The sequence below is a fragment of the Salmo trutta genome, chromosome 28 (genome assembly GCF_901001165.1).
Source record: "Salmo trutta chromosome 28, fSalTru1.1, whole genome shotgun sequence".
In the NCBI taxonomy this organism is placed as follows: Eukaryota; Metazoa; Chordata; class Actinopteri; order Salmoniformes; family Salmonidae; genus Salmo; species Salmo trutta.
The window spans coordinates 3,605,527-3,626,573 of NC_042984.1; the positions used below are offsets into that span (position 1 = coordinate 3,605,527).

At 40.4% G+C, this 21,047-nt stretch overlaps 1 protein-coding gene across 1 annotated transcript in view; it reads left to right on the forward strand.

Annotated features, from left to right (window-relative positions):
* The window catches only part of LOC115166452 (IQ motif and SEC7 domain-containing protein 2), a 201,460-nt gene that overhangs the window by 164,794 nt on the left and 15,619 nt on the right, over positions 1-21,047 (forward strand). The window contains exons 7-11 of the mRNA XM_029720352.1: positions 1,928-3,054; positions 13,969-14,130; positions 16,784-16,906; positions 18,214-18,380; positions 18,692-18,831. Coding sequence (XP_029576212.1) covers positions 1,928-3,054; positions 13,969-14,130; positions 16,784-16,906; positions 18,214-18,380; positions 18,692-18,831 — 1,719 coding nt within the window. The remainder of the gene's footprint in view (positions 1-1,927; positions 3,055-13,968; positions 14,131-16,783; positions 16,907-18,213; positions 18,381-18,691; positions 18,832-21,047) is intronic.

Here is a 21,047-nt window from a genome sequence, read left to right on the forward strand (position 1 = left end):
ATACAAAACACAATACATAATACAATACATAATACAATACATCATATTTAAAAATGTCTGTGTCTCTTCACAGTCCCCGTCGTGCCGTAAGGTGTTATTTTGCTAGCTTGAGGTATCTGGGGTGGCAGAGAGTTCCATGTAGTCATGGCTCTATGTAATACTGTGCGTTTCCCAGCTTCTGTTCTGGACCTGGGGACTGTGAAGACACCTCTGGTTGAATGTCTTGTGTTGTACAGATGAGTGTCTGAACTGTGTGCCAACTGCTTGAGCAGACAGTTCGGTACCTTCAACACATCAATACCTCGCACAAAGACCAATAGTGATGCAGTCAGTCTCTTTGAGCAAGGAGAAAATGACATGCATGTCACTGACAGAGGAATACATGTCTTTATTTTCCGCCCATGACCAGACAACTGGGCAGTAGTCCAGGTGCGACAAAACTAACGCCTGTAGGACCTGCCTCGTTGAAGGGCCGAGCAGTGCCTCATCATGGACTATCCACTTCCCATTTTAGCAACCATTGAGTCTATATGTTTTGACCATGACAGCTTGCTATCTAAGGGTAATAGCAAGCAGTTTAGTCTTCTCAACTTGTCTCAATCGCCACATTATTCAATACTAGATCTAAATTACATTTAGGGTTGGGCGAGGGATTTGTCGAAAACAAAATGGATACTTTTAGTTTTTGAGATATTTAAGCACCAGCCTATTTGTAGTTACCCATTTCTAAAACTGACTGGGGATCCAAGTTATTTAAAGAATTCAGATATTTATTTTACTGTCGTAGCCGACTTGTCTACTGTTGAGTCGTCAGCGTACATAGACACACAGGCTTTATTCAAAGTCAGTGAAAGGTCATTAGTAAACACAGAAAACAATAATGGCCCTAGCCGGCTGCCCTGCGGTACACCACACTCAACCAAATTTGAATTAGAGAGGCTTCCATTAAAAAAACTACTTTTTTCCAAAAGTTTGCTAAGCACCGGTAACAGGCTAATTGGTCGGCTCTTTGAACCATTAATGGGTGCTTTACTATTCTTAGGTAGCGGAATGACCTTCGCCTCCCTCCAGGCCTGAGGGCACACACTGTCTTTTAGGCTTAAATTGAAGATGTTGCAAACAGGAATCGCAATGTATTCTGCTACCAACCTCAACAATTTACCATCCAGGTTGTCGGTGCCAGGTGGCTTGTCCAAATTTATAGATAGCAAAAACAGTTCACCTCCTCCACAGCAACTTTGTACAACTCAAAACTACAGTGCTTTGTCTTTCATTATTTGGTCTGATATGCATAAATATGAAGGTGTAGTGCTTCTTGTTTGTATGTCATGCCTAAGTTTGCTAATCTTATCAACAAAAAAGTTATTAAAGTGGTTGGAAATATCAAAGTGTTTAGTTTTTTTTTGTTGCCTAGAATTTCATTAAAGGTACTCCAGAGCTTTTTACTATCATTCTTTATATATATTTTTTAATCTTTGTTCCATAGTACAGTTTCTTCTTGTTTTTGTTTAATTTAGTTATGTGATTTCTCAGTTAACAGTATGTTTGCCAGTCTGCTGTGTTGTCAGTCTGATTTGCTATTCCCTTTGCCTCATCCCTCTCAGCCATACAGTTTTTTCAATTCATCAATTCATCATCTATCCAATGGGGATTTGGAAGTTCTAACAGTCCATTTCTTGATGGGTGCATTCCTATCAGTAACCGGAAGAAGCAGTTTCATAAATGCTTCAATTGCAGCGTCAGGTTGTTCCTCATTACACATCAGACCAACACATATTTTTTTTCACATATTTGAATTAGAAATCACTGCAAAACCTCTTGTAGGATTGCTTATAAACAATTGTAGGTCCAGTATCTAGATATAGCTATTATATTATGATCACTACATCCAACATCTGTATTTTTCCACCCTGCGCGTGTGCTGTAGGTGAAGTCCCTGGCTGACTCCATCGATGACGTCTTGACTTGTCAGTCTGGTGTAGAAGACTCTCAGGAGGAGGAGGAGGAGGAAGGTGACGGAGGCGAGACAGGTGTGGTGGCAGACGACTTTGGAGAGTGTGTTTGGAGACCGAGGGAGGGAGACAGACAGAGGGGCGGAGGAAGAGGAAGAGGAGGAGAAAGACAGAGCATGCATGAGGACAGCATAGCCACCTCTTACAGCGACGTGACCCTCTACATTGATGACCCCTCCTCGCCCCTGTCCCTGGACCGCGGCCCCAGCAGCACCGACACAGAATACTGGAGCCCTGGAGTGGGTGGCGTTGGGGTGGGGGGGCGCGAAGACAGCCGGGACACAGAGGGAGGGGGCAGCAGTAACAGCCGACGCAGCACCCCTTGTACAGAGTGTAGAGACTACAGCCTGAGAGGAGCTCACCTGCCCCTGCTGACTATCGATCCTCCTAGCGACAGCTCTGTTGATATGAGTGACCGCTCGGATAGAGGTTCGATAGGTAGACTGGTCTACGAGACAGAGCCAGGGGGAGGTGGGGGAGGAGGAGGGGAAGGGAGGTCGCCTCACGGCACCATTAAACACAACCCCCACCCAAACCCCCACCCCAACGGGCGCTCTGTCCCCACACACCCCCAGGCCCAAGGCCAGACTCGTACTGTGCTCCCTCACCGCCCCCACCCCTCGGCCATTCCCTCCCACCTGCCCTACCACACCATCCTACACCACCACCATCAGATCCCCCACCACCCCCAGCACCCCCACCACCCGTACCCCGACACTCCCTCTTCGTCCTCCCAGTCCCCGCAGGGACAACCCCTCACCCCTCTGTCTTCCTCCTCATCCACCACACTGCCCCCTGGTGGCCTGGAGCAGGTATGCTGTTCGGATGGAGACAACGACTCCCTCAACTCCACCACCAACTCTAACGACACCATCAACTGCTCCTCCGGGTCCTCATCACGCGACAGCCTCCGGGAGCCCCTCCCACCGCTCGGAAAACAGACCTATCAGAGAGAGAGCAGACAAAGCTGGGATAGCCCCGCCTTTAACAATGACGTGGTGCAGAGACGACAGTACCGCATCGGACTCAATCTGTTCAACAAGTAAGTTAGACAGCATTGCATCAGACTCAAACTGTTGAACAAGTAGAGAGACCGGGATTGGTCAACACACACTGTTTACTAATGTGTTTATTTCTCAGCACCAGTATATCTTACAAGTCTCGTCTAATTCCAACATGGAGTTATGAGCCATCAAATACACTCTGTCCGCTTGTGACAACCAACCCCATAGAAGGGTTGGTTGTCACACACTATGGGGTTGGTTGTCACCATTCGTTTCCAGCAATAATTTAACCAATTTACACCGTTAAAAAAAAGTAAGGCTTTATTTGATTGAACAATATTTATATTTAAATTCAACATAGTATTTGCTTTGAGATTGTAGCTCATTTTGAAAAAGTTAAAAAGTAAAGCTGTCAACATTTGTGCTAACTACATTTTTGGTAAATTGAAACAAGAAATGCTTTTTTCCAACAGGAATAGGAATAGGTGTGTGTGTGTGTGTGTTTGTGTGTGTTTGTGTGTGCGTGCAGGGTTGTGTAGGTTAATTTCTAAATCTAATCCGTTACAATTACTAGGTTACCTCTCCAAAATTGTAATCAGTAACGTAACTTTTGGATTACCCCAAAAACTCAGTAACGTAATCTGATTACATTCTGTTACTTTTAGATTACTTTCCCCTTAAGAGGCATTAGAAGAAGACAAACATGTGTCACGGTTGTCGTTGGTTAAGGAGGACCAAAACGCAGCAGGAATGTGGACGCTCATCTTGTGTATTTATTTACAAACTAAGTGAACACCAAAACGGAACGAACTCACAAACAACACAGTCTGGCAAGGCACAAGGCTAAACTCAGAACAATCTCTCACAATTACACAGACAAACAAACCAACTAATATAGGACTTCCAATCAAAGGCAACACCACACAGCTGCCTTCAATTGGAAGTCCACCCCAATTAACCAACCATAGACATACAACTAACTAGATCAACATAGAAATACGTAAACAAGGAACAGTACCCAAAAACCCCGGAATACTTAAATCAACTGCCCTTTTAGAAAAAACACCACCCCAAACCACATAAACCAAATACCCTCTGCCACGTCCTGACCAAACTACAATACTAATTAACCCTTATACTAGCCAGGATGTGACAACATGAATATTACCAATTGATCTGCATCTATTACAGGATTAATCTATGTTAGAGCTGGCCATAAATGGATGTTGCATTTTCCTTTATGGGTTATGTAAAACAATTAGGCTATATATTTACATTAAAAAGAAACAAAGTCCGTCTGATTTCTAGTCATTCCAATGAATTTAATACCCCTTGATCTTCAAGAATAGGAAATATGGAAATATTGATTAGTCTAATAGTTTTACCTGAACATAACCCCAAACCTAAGGATTTATTAGCCAACTCTGTTGTTTATGTCATGGTCCCATTGGTTAAAAAAAAAAAAATGCTGCTCTCATGAAATGGCTTTGAGCACAACTGAAAAGTGCAATTTGAATTGAAATGAAAAATGAATGCCATGTTGCATTTGTTATGTGGTCTATTGTTTACGTTTTTTGTTGGTAACATCATATAACGTCTGACATTTTGATATCTCGATAATTTGCAGCTGTTGAAGTCTATCAAAAAGTGTTTGAGTTTAAGCATGTGTCCGTTAGGCTTTTTTTAATCAGCACAAATCACCGCCCTACTGATGGTCTTCTGAAGTTAAACTTGTTTTTGACAGTATTTGAGGAGTTTAAAGGGGAGGAACTCCTCAAACCTTAATTCTTTACGCTGGCATCCCCACTATTGCAACTGTTGCAAAATCGCATTTTTCACTGGCTGTCCATAGGTCGCATAAACAATGATTGGTAGGCAGCTTAGTCTACAGTTCTTCATCTGAAATTATTATTGGGATAAAATACACCTATGCATTTGTGAACAGCCATCCACAACAACCACACTCCGTAAGGCGCGAATAATTGATAGCGCAGCAGAGTGTTTTACATAATTTCTATGAAAGATAACAATAATGGGCCTAAGTCATATCCTTATCACCCATAAACTACACCACTGCTGTCGTCCTTACCTCCAAACGTTTATTCAAGACGGTCTTGTAATCTTTGAATTTTAGGGCGCAGGTAGCCTAGTGGTTAGAGTGTTGGATTAGTAACCAAAAGGTTGCAACATCAAATCCCCGAGCTACCAAGGTAAAAATCTGTCGTTCTGGCCCCTGAACAAGCCAGTTAACTCACTGTTCCTAGGCCGTCATTGAAAATAAGAATTTGTTCTTAACTGACTTGCCTAGTTAAATAAAGGTAAAATAAAAATGCACACAGCAGTCGCGCCATTGGAAGACATAACTTGCACTACAAGAACCTATTTTCCCCTGATTCATCAAATGATGTGTCATCATGGTGGTCTCTAATTTGTGGTCAAACTCGCTCAAGCGGAACAAACTTAAACTTGTTATTTTTTTCAATGCTGATTTCAATGTCATTGAGAAAAACAGAACACATCCTTTCTGAATTTCAAAAGTAACCCTAGAGGTAATCATCTAGTCCTTCAAAAGGTATCAGTAATCTGATTACAATATTTTAGCCGGGTTACGTAACGGACGATAGTTACAGTTAATTTGGTAATCTAATTTAATCTAACGGATTACATGTAATCCGTTACTCCCCAACCCTGCGTGCATGAGAGAGTGAAGGGAGTTCTGAATGGAGAAGCAAATAAAATAAACTTGTATTTGTCACATGCACCGGTGTAGACGTTATCGTAAAATGCTAGTTTACGAGCCCTTCCCAACAATGCAGAGGTTAATTAAAAAATAAATAAAACGTAATGGTAACACAAGAGCAATAAAATAAAATAAACAGAGTATAATCCACAGAGTGGAGCCACAGAATATACAGGGAGTACCAGTACCTGATCAATGTGCAGCGGTACGAGGTATTTGAGGTAGATATTTACATGAAGGCAGGGTAAAGTGACTAGGCATCAGGATAGATAATAATAAGGTATTTGAGGTATATATGTACATGTAGGCAGGGTAAAGTGACTAGGCATCAGGGTAGATAATAATAAGGTATTTGAGGTAGATATGTACATGAAGGCAGGGTAAAGTGACTAGGCATCAGGATAGATAATAATAAGGTATTTGAGGTAGATATGTACATGAAGGCAGGGTAAAGTGACTAGGCATCAGGATAGATAATAATAAGGTATTTGAGGTAGATATGTACATGTAGGCAGGGTAAAGTAACTAGGCATCAGGATAGATAATAATAAGGTATTTGAGGTAGATATGTACCTGAAGGCAGGGTAAAGTGACCAGGCATCAGGATAGATAATAATAAGGTATTTGAGGTAGATATGTACATGAAGGCAGGGTAAAGTGACTAGGCATCAGGATAGATAATAATAAGGTATTTGAGGTAGATATGTACCTGAAGGCAGGGTAAAGTGACTAGGCATCAGGATAGATAATAATAAGGTATTTGAGGTAGATATGTACATGAAGGCAGGGTAAAGTGACTAGGCATCAGGATAGATGATAATAAGAGTAAAATAAAGAACAGAGCAGCAGCTGCAAATGATGTGTGTGTGTGTGTGTGTGTGTGTGTGTGTGTGTGTGTGTGTACAGTGCCTTCAGAAAGTAGTCACACTCCTTGACTTTTTCCACATTTTGTTGTGTTACAGCCTGAATTTAAAATGGATTACATTGAGATTTTTTGTCACTGACCTAAACACAATACCCCATAATGTCAAAGTGGAATAATGTTTTTCAACATTTTTTATTAATTAATAAAAAATGTAAATCTGAAATGTCTAAAGTCAATAAGTATTCAACCCCTTTGTTATGGCAAGCCTAAATAAGTTCAGGAGTAAAAATGTGCTTAACAATTCACATAATAAGATGCAGGGACTCACTCTTTGTGAAATAAATGGGTTTAACAGTATTTTTTATTTATTTTTATTTACCTAAAATACAATTATCTGTAAGGTCCCTCAGTCAAGCAGTGAATTTCAAACACAGATTCAACCACAAAGAGGGAGGTTTTCAACCACAACCAAGTGGGTTTTTCAATGCCTCGCAAAGAAGGGCACCTATTGGTAGATAGGTTAAAAAAAACAGACATTGACTATCCCTTTGAGCATAGTGAAGTTATTTAATTACACTTTGGATGGTGTATCAATACACTCATGAAAAAAATTGGAAGCCTCTTACACTTCAGTGTTGTGATGCAATAAAAATTTGCAAAATGCTTGGCGCATAGAATAAAAAAAGTATTGTCAGATATTATTCATCCTAATCAGACAGGTTTTTTACATGGACGATACATTGGAGATAATATAAGACAAGTACTGGAAACAATAGAACACTATGAAATATTGGGGACACCAGACCTGGTTTTCACAGCTGATTTTGAAAAGGCTTTTGACAAAGTACGACTGGAGTTTATATATAAATGCCTAGAATATTTACATTTTTGGGAATCTCTAATAAAATGGGTTAAAGTTATGTATAGTAACCCTAGGTGTAAACTAGTAAATAATGGCTAATTCTCAGAAGGTTTTAAACTATCTAGAGGAGTAAAACAAGGTTGTCCACTATCGGCATATCTATTTATTATTGCCATCAAAATTTTATCTGTTAAAATTAGATCCAACAATAATATTAAGGGATTAGAAATCCGTGGCTTAAAAACGAAGGTGTCATTGTACGCTGATGATTCATGTTTTCTTTTAAAACCACAATTAGAGTCTCTACACGGCCTCATAGAGGATCTAGATACTTTTGCTATCCTCTCTGGATTAAAACCAAATTATGATAAGTGTTACGTATATATTACATATTGGATCACAAAAAAAATGCAAATTTTACATTACTGTGTAGTTTACCAATTAAATGGTCTGACGGAGATGTGGACATACTCGGTATACAAATCCCAAAAGAAAGAAATGATCTCACTCCATTTTTATAGAAAGTTAGAAAAAATAGACAAGATCTTGCTACCATTGAAAGGACAATACCTGTCTATTTGTGGAAAAATCTCCCTGATTAACTCTTTAGTCATATCACAGTTTACCTATTTGCTTATGGTTTTGAGTACACCTAGTGACCTGATTTTTAAATTATATTAACAAAAAATATTCCATTTTATTTGGAATGGCGAGGAAGGCAAAATTAAAATGGCCTATTTATATAACGAAAATGAATTCAGAGGGAAGAAATTATAAAATATTAAAGCATTAGACCTCTCACTAAAGGCATCAGTCATACTAAAGTTATACTTAAATCCAAACTGGTTCTCTAGTAAATTGGTAGGAATGTCTCATCCTATGCTCAAGAATGGCCTTTTCCCCTTTATTCAGAATACACCTGCTCACTTTTGGTTGTTTGAAAAGGAAACAATCTCCAAAGTATTGTTATTTTTCAAACAAACCTTAGAAAGTTGGTTGCAATTTCAGTTTAATCCACCTGAAAAGACAGAACAAATAATACAACAAATATATATGGGGGATACAATCTTCCCAGCTCTGCAGATGTTGCTGTGAGGAGGCAGAGTCATTAGATCATTTATTTTGGTATTGTCCATATGTAGCTCGTTTCTGGTCACAGGTCCAGAAATGGCTGAAGAATTGCAACATTTGCCTTGAACAAATGCTGCAGATAGCAATACTGGGTGATTTGAAAAGCCATAGTCAATCAATCAATAATATATTATTTTAGTTATTTTAGCAAAAATGTTTATTTTTAATTTACAGTCTGTAGAAGTAATGAGAATAGAAAGGTTCAGTACTTTTGTGAAGCATCACAGCACAGTTGAAATATGGCAAACAGAAATCCAAAATGAATGGTGTTGAGAGATAGATGGGAGGGGTTGAATGGAGCTGAAGGGTAGGATTAATAACAAGATAACAAATGTAAAACGGGGTCTGTAAAATGTATATAGGTTCAGAAATTGTGTGAAATAGCACAGTTACAAATAGAAATCAAACTGGATGGACATCAGAAATAAAGGAAGGACTAAAAACAAACAAAATATAACTATTGTAAAATAGTTTGTCTGTAAAATGTATAAAATGGGTATAAGATGTATAAACTGAAGGTAGAAGCCTAAGTGTTATTGTTTATTAGTTTACTCCAATTGGGGGAAGGGTGGTAGGGTTTGTGGGGAATAATACAAAAGTGTGTCTATATAGGTATGTGTATGTATATTCAGTTGAAGTCGGGAAGTTTACATACACTTAGGTTGGAGTCATTAAAACTCGTTTTTCAACCACTCCACACATTTCTTGTTAACAAACTATAGTTTTGGCAAGTCGGTTAGGACATCTACTTTGTGCATGACAGTTTTTGTGGTGATCCATGCAGTGTAAAAAAAAGGAAAAATGTGTTTTGAGTTTAAATGTTTTTAGTGGCTGCAACTAGAGATGCAGGTGCCATTTGGTAAGCCAGCAAGAAACGCAAATCGCTTTGCTAGCTAGCTAGCTATGCTGAACTTATTAAATGACATCCACAGTTAGTATATCTCTTAGTTGTCAAACAAATGTATTTGGCACCAATCAAATGGGCGGGCAGGCAAGTTCCCATTCAGTTGTCAAAACGTGGGTTGGGACAAGCATGCATTGGCAGGCAAGCTGCAGAAGGACGAGCAGGCTACAATTCCCCATCATTTATCAGCGCAATTTTGAACTAGCTGAAAAAAGGTTGAGAGGGTTTATCTAATGTTTGATCATTCGATTTTAGCTCATCTTGCTCTTGGCTAGCATTAGTTGTTTATTTTGTTGATGTGTATAGGCAACTGAGGGAGAGAAAGAGCCTACCTTTTCATGGATGTTTGATCAGTAGGACTGTGAAGTTCCCAAATCTAAGAGGACTTAGATATTTTGCAGAAATCCATTCAGGTGTATTTTGTGGCTGTTTGTGAATGTGTTCAAATGATCTAAAGTCACACTGTTGCTACCTACTTCCTGTAAACACACAGTCCAGTTCAAAGTGAAGGATGGCAGGTCCTACTCCCTGTAAACACACAGTCCAGTTCAAAGTGAAGGATGGCAGGTCCTACTTCCTGTAAACACACAGTCCAGTTCAAAGTGAAGGATGGCAGGTCCTACTGCCTGTAAACACACAGTCCAGTTCAAAGTGAATGGTGGCCGGCCTGTGTAGCAAATGGCTTGTTTCCATGAAGGCCTACTGTAGCTCTGATTGGCTATAGCGCACCAGTCTGCGTAGACTCCGGTCCTGGAAGAGACAGATGTTTTTAATAGGTTTTATTTACTGCAGTGTCTATTAATTGTCCAAAGACATGGTTCGCTTTTCCACTCTATAGTGCTCTAGAATTTTCACAAATGCCTTACTCTAGGTCATTCCGTAAACATTCTATGAATTAATGAAAACGTGAACATATGTACTGTAAGTGCTCGCATGTCAGAAAAAAGTGTAATATTCTTTCTGGGGGTGTATATGAACAGATTTTAACAAAATTTCATGTTGCTAAAATGCCGTCAATTCCACTTTAAGTCACTTTGAATAAAAGTGTCTGTTAAGCTCTTAAAACTTCTTATGGCTGGAATCCCGGTAACGGGATCGATATGACAACAGCCAGTGAAAGTGCAGGGCACCAAATTCAAACAACAGAAATCTCATAATTAAAATTCCTCAAACATACAAGTATTAAAGATAAACTTGTTGTTAATCCCACCGATTTCAAAAAGGCTTTACAGCGAAAGCACACCAAACGATTATGTTAGGTCAGCAACTAGTCACAGAAAAACACAGCCATTTTTCCAGCCAAAGAGAGGAGTCACAAAAAGCAGAAATAGAGATAAAATGAATCACTAACCTTTGATGATCTTCATCAGATGACACTCATAGGACTTCATGTTACACAATATATATATGTTTTGTTCGATAAAGTTCATATTTATATCCAAAAATGTCAGTTTACATTGGCGCGTTACGTTCAGTAATGTTTTGCTTCCAAAACATCCGGTGATTTTGCAGAGAGCCACATATATTTACAGAAATACTCATCATAAATGTTGATGAAAATACAAGTGTTGGGCATGGAATTTAGATAAACTTCTCCTTAAAACCTCTTACATCTAGACGTTCCGCTAGCGGAACACCTGCTCCAATATCCAATGATGGGCGTTGCGCGAAATACAAAGTCCTCGAAAATCCGAAAACTTCAATTTTTCAAACATATGACTATTTTACACCATTTTAAAGACAAGACTCTCCTTTATCTAACCACACTGTCCGATTTCAAAAAGGCTTTACAACGAAAGCAAAACATTAGATTATGTCAGCAGAGTACCCAGCCAGAAATAATCAGACACACATTTTTCAAGCTAGCATATAATGTCACAAAAAACAAAACCACAGCTAAATGCAGCACTAACCTTTGATGATCTTCATTAGATGACACTGCTAGGACATTATGTTATACAATACATGCATGTTTTGTTCAATCAAGTTCATATTTATATCAAAAACCAGCTTTTTACATTAGCATGTGACGTTCAGAACTAGCATACCCACCGAAAACTTCCGGTGAATTTACTAAATTACTCACGATAAACGTTCACAAAAAACACAACAATTATTTTAAGAATTATAGATACAGAACTCCTTTATGCAATCGAGGTGTCCGATTTTAAAATAGCTTTTCGGTGAAAGCACATTTTGCAATATTCTGAGTAGATAGTTCGCTATCACAGGCTAGCTATTTTGACACCCACCAAGTTTGGCCCTCACCAAACTCCGATTTACTATAAGAAAAATTTGATTACCTTTGCTGTTCTTCTTCAGAATGCACTCCCAGGACTTTTACTTCAATAACAAATGTTGGTTTGGTTCCAAATAATCCATAGTTATATCCAAATAGCAGCGTTTTGTTTGTGCGTTCAAGACACTATCCGAAGGGTGACGAAGGGTGACGTGCCCGACGCGTTTCGTGACAAAAAAATTCTAAATATTCCATTACCGTACTTCGAAGCATGTCAACCGCTGTTTAAAATCAATTTTTATGCGATTTTTCTTGTAAAAAAGCGATAATATTCCGACCGGGAAACCCTGTTTTCGTTCAAAGACGAAAAAATAAAAACATGGTGTCGGCTCGTGCACGTGCCCCCAGTCTCATTGTTCTCTGATCGACCACTATCCAAATGCGCTACTGTTTTTCAGCCATGGCCTGCAGAGTCATCATTCCCCGTTCTGGCGCCTTCTGAGAGCCTATGGGAGCGTTAGAAAATGTCAGCAGAGATCCCCTGTTTTGGATAGAGATGATCAAGAAGGCCAAGAAATGGTCAGAGAGGGCGCTTCCTGTTTGGAATCTTCTCAGGTTTTGGCCTGCCAAATGAGTTCTGTTATACTCACAGACACCATTCAAACAGTTTTAGAAACTTTGGAGTGTTTTCTATCCAAAGCTAATAATTATATGCATATTCTAGTTTCTGGGCAGGAGTAATAATCAGATTAAATCGGGTACGTTTTTTTTATCCGGCCGTGAAAATACTGCCCCCTATCCATAAAAAGTTAATGCAACCACTGTGTCAGATTTCAAAAAAGCTTTACCGAAAAAGCACACCATGCAATAATCTGAGTACGGCGTCAGACTTAAAAACAAGCCATACATATATCCGTCATGTTGGAGTCAACAGAAGTCAGAAACAGCATTATAAAGATTCACTTAACTTTGATGATCTTCATCAGAATGCACACCCAGGAATCCCAGTTCCACAATAAATGTTTGTTTTGTTCGATAAAGTCCATCCTTTATGTCCAAATACCTCCTTTTTGTTCGCGCCTTCAGTTCACAAATCCAAATTCACGATGCGCAGGCCAAACTCAAAAAATTCCATTACAGTTCGTAGAAACATGTCAAACGATGTATAGAATCAATCTTTAGGATGTTTTTATCATAAATCTGCAATAAGGTTTCAACCGGAGAATTCCTTTGTCTTTAGAAATGCAATGGAACTCAGCTACCTCACACGGGTGCGTGCATATCTGAAGCTCATGCCGTGCTGGCAGTCCTCTCACTTAATCAGCTCTTCATCTCCCCCACTTCACAGTAGAAGTCTCAAACAAGGTTCTAATGACTGTTGACATCTAGTGGAAGCCTTAGGAAGTGCAATATGACCCCACAGACACTGCATATTGGATAGGCCAAGATTTGAAAAACTACAAACCTCAGATTTCCCACTTCCTGGTTGGATTTATTTCTCAGGTTGTTGCCTGCCATATGAGTTCTGTTATACTCACAGACATCATTCAAACAGTGTTAGAAACTTCAGAGTGTTTTCTATCCAAATCTACTAATAATATGCATATCTTAGCTTCTGGGCCTGAGTTGCAGCCAGTTTACTCTGGGCACCTTATTCATCCAAGCTACTCAATACTGCCACTCATCCATAAGAAGTTTTAAGGTAGACTGAAATGATATTGCCTCGTGCAGCGCTGCATATATTACAATGTGCGAGATGTCAGACTTTGCTCTCGCACAGTCACACACAGTATCTGTGCATGTGCATGAGTTCGCTTCACGCTCTTACAATGCGGTACAGCCCCGGGACCGATACAGCGGAGATGTTGAGCATCACTCTTCAAAGCTCTTAGTTGTTGTGGAACTTGACCCACTATGCTGTTTACTTTTTGCATCTATGTCATATCGCTGAGTTTACCTGTAAGTGGCATGTATTTTATAATAATTCCTGTTTCTCTCTGTGTCTCTCCCTCTCTGTGTCTCTCCCTCTCCGTGTCTCTCCCTCTCCGTGTCTCTCCCTCTCCGTGTCTCTCCCTCTCCGTGTCTCTCCCTCTCCGTGTCTCTCCCTCTCTGTGTCTCTCCCTCTCTGTGTCTCTCCCTCTCTGTGTCTCTCCCTCTCTGTGTCTCTCCCTCTCTGTGTCTCTCCCTCTCTGTGTCTCTCCCTCGATGCAGGAAGCCAGAGAAGGGTATACAGTACCTGATAGAGAGAGGCTTCGTATCGGACACACCGGTAGGCATCGCCCGCTTCATCCTGGAGAGGAAAGGACTGAGCAGACAGATGATAGGAGAGTTCCTGGGCTGCAGACAGAAACAGTTCAACAAGGACGTACTGGAGTGAGTAGCTAATCAATAGATTCTTAGATGTTTTGGGGCTCTACAATGAGAATGACCTACAAACTGAAGAGTATTATTTGACTGACTGATTGACTGAATAAATTATTGATTGATTGATACTTATACAATGAACATAAAGAACATTATATGTTTAGAAATGTCACTTTGTTATTATTAAATAGATTTTTTGATTACTCCTTTCTAATCTCTTTCTCATCCTTTACCTCTAATCTCTCTCCTCTCTCTTCTCCCTGTCCAGGTTTAAGTTTAGGTTTAGGGTTAATCCTCTCTGACTCTCTCCTCTCTCTTCTCCCTGTCCAGGTTTAAGTTTAGGTTTAGGGTTAATCCTCTCTGACTCTCTCCTCTCTCTTCTCCCTGTCCAGGTTTAAGTTTAGGTTTAGGGTTAATCCTCTCTAACTCTCTCTTCTCCTTGTCCAGGTTTAAGTTTAGGTTTAGGGTTAATCCTCTCTGACTCTCTCCTCTCTCTTCTCCCTGTCCAGGTTTAAGTTTAGGTTTAGGGTTAATCCTCTCTGACTCTCTCTTCTCCCTGTCCAGGTTTAAGTTTAGGTTTAGGGTTAATCCTCTCTGACTCTCTCCTCTCTCTTCTCCCTGTCCAGGTTTAAGTTTAGGTTTAGGGTTAATCCTCTCTGACTCTCTCTTCTCCCTGTCCAGGTTTAAGTTTAGGTTAAGGTTTAGGGTTAATCCTCTCTGACTCTCTCCTCTCTTTTCTCCCTGTCCAGGTTTAAGTTTAGGTTTAGGGTTTAATCCTCTCTGACTCTCTCTTCTCCCTGTCCAGGTTTAAGTTTAGGTTAAGGTTTAGGGTTTAATCCTCTCTGACTCTCTCTTCTCCCTGTCCGGGTTTAAGTTTAGGTTTAGGTTTAGGGTTTAATCCTCTCTGACTCTCTCTTCTCCCTGTCCAGGTTTAAGTTTAGGTTTAGGGTTTAATCCTCTCTGACTCTCTCTTCTCCCTGTCCAGGTTTAAGTTTAGGTTTAGGGTTAATCCTCTCTGACTCTCTCCTCTCTCTTCTCCCTGTCCAGGTTTAAGTTTAGGTTTAGGGTTAATCCTCTCTGACTCTCTCTTCTCCCTGTCCAGGTTTAAGTTTAGGTTTAGGTTTAGGGTTTAATCCTCTCTGACTCTCTCTTCTCCCTGTCCAGGTTTAAGTTTAGGTTTAGGTTTAGGGTTTAATCCTCTCTGACTCTCTCCTCTCTTTTCTCCCTGTCCAGGTTTAAGTTTAGGTTTAGGTTTAGGGTTAATCCTCTCTGACTCTCTCTTCTCCCTGTCCAGGTTTAAGTTTAGGTTTAGGTTTAGGGTTAATCCTCTCTGACTCTCTCCTCTCTCTTCTCCCTGTCCAGGTTTAAGTTTAGGTTTAGGGTTAATCCTCTCTAACTCTCTCTTCTCCTTGTCCAGGTTTAAGTTTAGGTTTAGGGTTAATCCTCTCTGACTCTCTCCTCTCTCTTCTCCCTGTCCAGGTTTAAGTTTAGGTTTAGGGTTAATCCTCTCTGACTCTCTCTTCTCCCTGTCCAGGTTTAAGTTTAGGTTTAGGTTTAGGGTTAATCCTCTCTGACTCTCTCCTCTCTCTTCTCCCTGTCCAGGTTTAAGTTTAGGTTTAGGGTTAATCCTCTCTGACTCTCTCTTCTCCCTGTCCAGGTTTAAGTTTAGGTTAAGGGTTAATCCTCTCTGACTCTCTCCTCTCTTTTCTCCCTGTCCAGGTTTAAGTTTAGGTTTAGGGTTTAATCCTCTCTGACTCTCTCTTCTCCCTGTCCAGGTTTAAGTTTAAGTTTAGGTTTAGGGTTTAATCCTCTCTGACTCTCTCTTCTCCCTGTCCAGGTTTAAGTTTAGGTTTAGGGTTAATCCTCTCTGACTCTCTCCTCTCTCTTCTCCCTGTCCAGGTTTAAGTATAGGTTTAGGGTTAATCCTCTCTGACTCTCTCTTCTCCCTGTCCAGGTTTAAGTTTAGGTTTAGGTTTAGGGTTTAATCCTCTCTGACTCTCTCTTCTCCCTGTCCAGGTTTAAGTTTAGGTTTAGGTTTAGGGTTTAATCCTCTCTGACTCTCTCCTCTCTTTTCTCCCTGTCCAGGTTTAAGTTTAGGTTTAGGTTTAGGGTTAATCCTCTCTGACTCTCTCTTCTCCCTGTCCAGGTTTAAGTTTAGGTTTAGGGTTAATCCTCTCTGACTCTCTCCTCTCTCTTCTCCCTGTCCAGGTTTAAGTTTAGGTTTAGGGTTTAATCCTCTCTGACTCTCTCTTCTCCCTGTCCAGGTTTAAGTTTAGGTTTAGGTTTAGGGTTAATCCTCTCTGACTCTCTCCTCTCTTTTCTCCCTGTCCAGGTTTAAGTTTAGGTTTAGGGTTTAATCCTCTCTGACTCTCTCTTCTCCCTGTCCAGGTTTAAGTTTAGGTTTAGGTTTAGGGTTAATCCTCTCTGACTCTCTCCTCTCTCTTCTCCCTGTCCAGGTTTAAGTTTAGGTTTAGGGTTTAATCCTCTCTGACTCTCTCTTCTCCCTGTCCAGGTTTAAGTTTAGGTTAAGGTTTAGGGTTTAATCCTCTCTGACTCTCTCTTCTCTCTGTCCAGGTTTAGGTTTAGGTTTAGGGTTTAATCCTTTCTCTTCTCCCTGTCCAGGTTTAGGTTAAGGTTTAGGGTTAATCCTCTCTCTGTCCAGTTGTGTGGTAGATGAGTTGGACTTCTCAGGAATGGATCTGGATGATGCCCTCAGGAAGTTCCAGGCTCAGATTAAAGTCCAAGGGGAGGCCCAGAAGGTGGAGAGACTGATCGAGGCTTTCAGGTGAGAATATAGTTAAGCAACAAACAAACAAAAAAACAGAGGAAGTGTGGTATATGGCCAATATACCATGTGTAAGGGCTGTTCTTAAGCAAGAAGCAAAGCAAAGTATACAGCCTGGATACAGCCCCTAGCCGTGATATATCGGCGATATACCACAAACCCTCAAGGTGCCTTATTGCTATTATAAACTGGTTACCAACATAATTAGATCAGTAAAAAAATATGTTGTTGTTGTCATACCCATGGTATACGGTCTGATATACCACGTCTTTCAGCCAATCAGCAATCAGGGCTCGAACCACCCGGTTTATATTATCAAATACATCACTGGTTAGAGCCCAGAAAGTGGAGAAAATGAGACGAGGTCTTCAGATACTTGGACTTAATTACATTTTATACTGGACTTTTAAAACCACGGCTGCAGTTTTTGTACCAGGACTTGCAGCCTTTTGTACCGACTTATGGACTTATTTTGCTAACTTATGGACTTATTGTGCCGACTTATGGACTTATTGTGCCGACTTATGGACTTATTGTGCTACCTTATGGACTTCTATTTGCTGACTTATGGATTTGTTGTGCTAACTTATGGACTTCTATTTGCTGACTTATGGACTTCTATTTGCTGACTTATGGACTTCTATTTGCTGACTTATGGACTTATTGTGCCGACTTATGGACTTATTGTGCCGACTTATGGACTTATTGTGCCGACTTATGGACTTATTGTGCCGACTTATGGACTTATTGTGCCGACTTATGGACTTATTGTGCCAACTTATGGACTTATTGTGCCGACTTATGGACTTATTGTGCCGACTTATGGACTTATTGTGCTACCTTATGGACTTCTATTTGCTGACTTATGGACTTCTATTTGCTGACTTATGGACTTCTATTTGCTGACTTATGGACTTCTATTTGCTGACTTATGGACTTCTATTTGCTGACTTATGGACTTCTATTTGCTGACTTATGGACTTATTCACAATAGCCTCGCTATTGTTATTTTACTGCTGCACTTTAATTATTTCTTATCTCTTACTTTTTTCTTATTTTTTTTTTTTATCTTAAAACTGCGTTGTTGGTTAAGGGCTTGTAAGTAAACATTTCACTGCTGTATTCGGCGCATGTGACAAAAAAACTTTGATTTGATGTGCTGACTTACGGACTTATTTTCTATGTTATATTGTATTGACATTTTAGTTTCGGATATATCTGAATTATGTCTCCCTCTCTCTCCCTCTCTCTCTCTTCTCTCGCTTCTCTCTCTACCTCGCTCCCTCTCTTTCTCCCCTCCCATCCAGTCAGCGGTACTGTGTGTGTAACCCGGTGCTGATCCGACAGTTCCAGAACCCCGACACCATCTTCATCCTGGCTTTTGCCATCATCCTCCTCAACACAGACATGTACTCTCCTAACGTCAAACCAGAGAAGAAGATGAAGCTGGAGGACTTCATCAAAAACCTCAGAGGTGAGGAGGATGCTGATTGTTGACTGTTTTTTTTTGACATGGCTGTTTGGGTTGTTTCTCTACCTAATGTAATGAGGAGACCTGTTTTTTTACCAGTTCATTCTGGACTCCTCAAAACAAACAGTTGTACTACATCTATTTATCTCCATTTATTTGCTCTCTATCTCCATTCCTCTTTATCTCTCTCCCTTTTTCTCCCCATATTATTTGGATGGAATCTGTATTGTAACGTTTGTATGTCCCTTTTTTTTCCTTTTGGTTTCTCTCTTTACTAACACACTTTCCCCACACTGGATGTTAATGTTTCCCAGGAGTGGACAATGGCCAGGACATTCCCAGAGACCTGTTAATAGGGATCTACCATCGGATAGAGAAGTGGGAGCTACGCACCAACGATGACCACGTGTCTCAAGTACAGGCTGTGGAGAGGGTGGTAGTCGGCAAGAAGCCCGTAAGTCTGCATACAGTATTAACCTGTCTACGGTCACTACCTGCTCAGCCTCAGAATATACACTACATGACCAAATGTGTGTGGATACCTGCTTGTCGAACATCTCCTCAACCCCATCGAATTCATCCCAAAGCTGTTCGATGGGGTTGAGGTCAGGGCATTGTGCAGACCAGTCAAGTTCTTCCACAACGATCTCGACAAACCATTTCTGTATGGACTTTTGTGCGCGGGGCATTGTCATGCTGAAACAGGAAACAGTCTACCCAAAACTGTTGACACAGCGTTAGAAGTACAGAATCATCTAGAAAGATTTCCTTTCTCTGGAACTAAGGGGCCCAAACCATGAAAAACATCCCCAGACCATTATTCCTCCTCCACTAAACTTTACAGTTGGCACTATGCATTGGGGCAGGTAGCGTTCTCCTGGCATCCGCCAAACCCAGGTTTGTCCGTCGGACTGCCAGATGGTGAAGCGTGATTCATCACTCCAGAGAACACTTTTCCACTGCTCCAATGGCGGTGAGCTTTACACAACTCCAGCCAAAGCTTGTTATTGCACATAGTAATCTTAGGCTTGTGTGCAGCTGCTCAGCCATGGAAACCCATTTCATGAAGCTCCTGACTAACAGTTATTGTGCTGACGTTGCTTCCAGAGGCAGTTTAGAAATCGGTAGTGAGTGTTGCAACCGAGGACAGATGATTTTTACGCGCTTCGGGCTTCAGCACTCAGCGGTCGCATTCTGTGAGCTTGTGTGGCCTACCATTTCGCGGATGAGCCGTTGTTGCTCAAGATGTTTCAACTTCACAATAACAACACTTACAGTTGACCGGGACAAACTGACTTGTTGGAAAGGTGGCATCCTATGACGGTGCCACGTTGAAAGTCACTGAGCTCTTCAGTAAAGCCATTCTACTGCCAATGTTTGTCTATGGAGATTGCATGTCTGTGTGCTCGATTTTATACACCTGTCAACAACGGGTGTGGCTAAAATAGCCGAATCCACAAATTTGAAGGGGTGTCCACATACTTTTGTATATATAGTGTATATTATTGTTTTTATTTCACCTGGTCCCCACACCCCCTCAATGATCATGCTGCTGATCACCCTATGGTCATTTTGTATATATAGTGTAAGTTAAATAGGTTAGAAAATATAAGAATATAAGTGAAATATATTTGAAATAAAGTTATAATATAAATATAAGAAAATACGTTAGATCCAGGCTGTTTCACATCCGGCCGTGATTTGAAGTCGCATAAGGCGGCGCATAATTGGCCCAGCATCATCCGGGTTTGACCGGACTTACCTAGTTTAAATTTAGGTTAAATAAAAATAAATTCTTTAGACAATATATGTTACTTCTGAAATTAATAGAAAGAAAACTCTATCCTGTGGGGAAAACAGCCAATATTCAGTAGAAAACAGCCCATATTCAGTAGAAAACAGCACCTATTCAATAGAAAACAGCCCTATTCAGTAGAAAACAGCACATGTTCAGTAGAAAACAGCCCATATTCAATAGAAAACAGCCCATATTCAGTAGAAAACAGCCCTATTCAGTAGAAAACAGCCCATATTCAGTAGAAAACAGCCCTATTCAGTAGAAAACAGACCTATTCAGTAGAAAACAGCCCATGTTTCAGTAGAAAACAGCCCTATTCAGTAGAAAACAGCCCATGTTCAGTAGAAAACAGCCCATATTCAGTAGAAAACAGCCCATATTCAGTAGAAAACAGCCCATGTTCAGTAGAAAACAGCCAATATTCAATAGAAAACAGCCCATGTTCAGTAGAAAACAGCCCATATTCAGTAGAAAACAGCCCATGTTCAATAGAAAACAGCCCATGTTCAATAGAAAACAGCCCATGTTCAGTAGAAAACAGCCAATATTCAATAGAAAACAGCCCATGTTCAGTAGAAAACAGCCCATATTCAATAGAAAACAGCCCATGTTCAATAGAAAACAGCCCATGTTCAGTAGAAAACAGCCCATGTTCAGTAGAAAACAGCCCATATTCAATAGAAAACAGCCCATATTCAGTAGAAAACAGCCCATGTTCAATAGAAAACAGCCCATGTTCAGTAGAAAACAGCCAATATTCAATAGAAAACAGCCCATGTTCAGTAGAAAACAGCCCATGTTCAGTAGAAAACAGCCCATATTCAGTAGAAAACAGCCCATGTTCAGTAGAAAACAGCCATATTCAGTAGAAA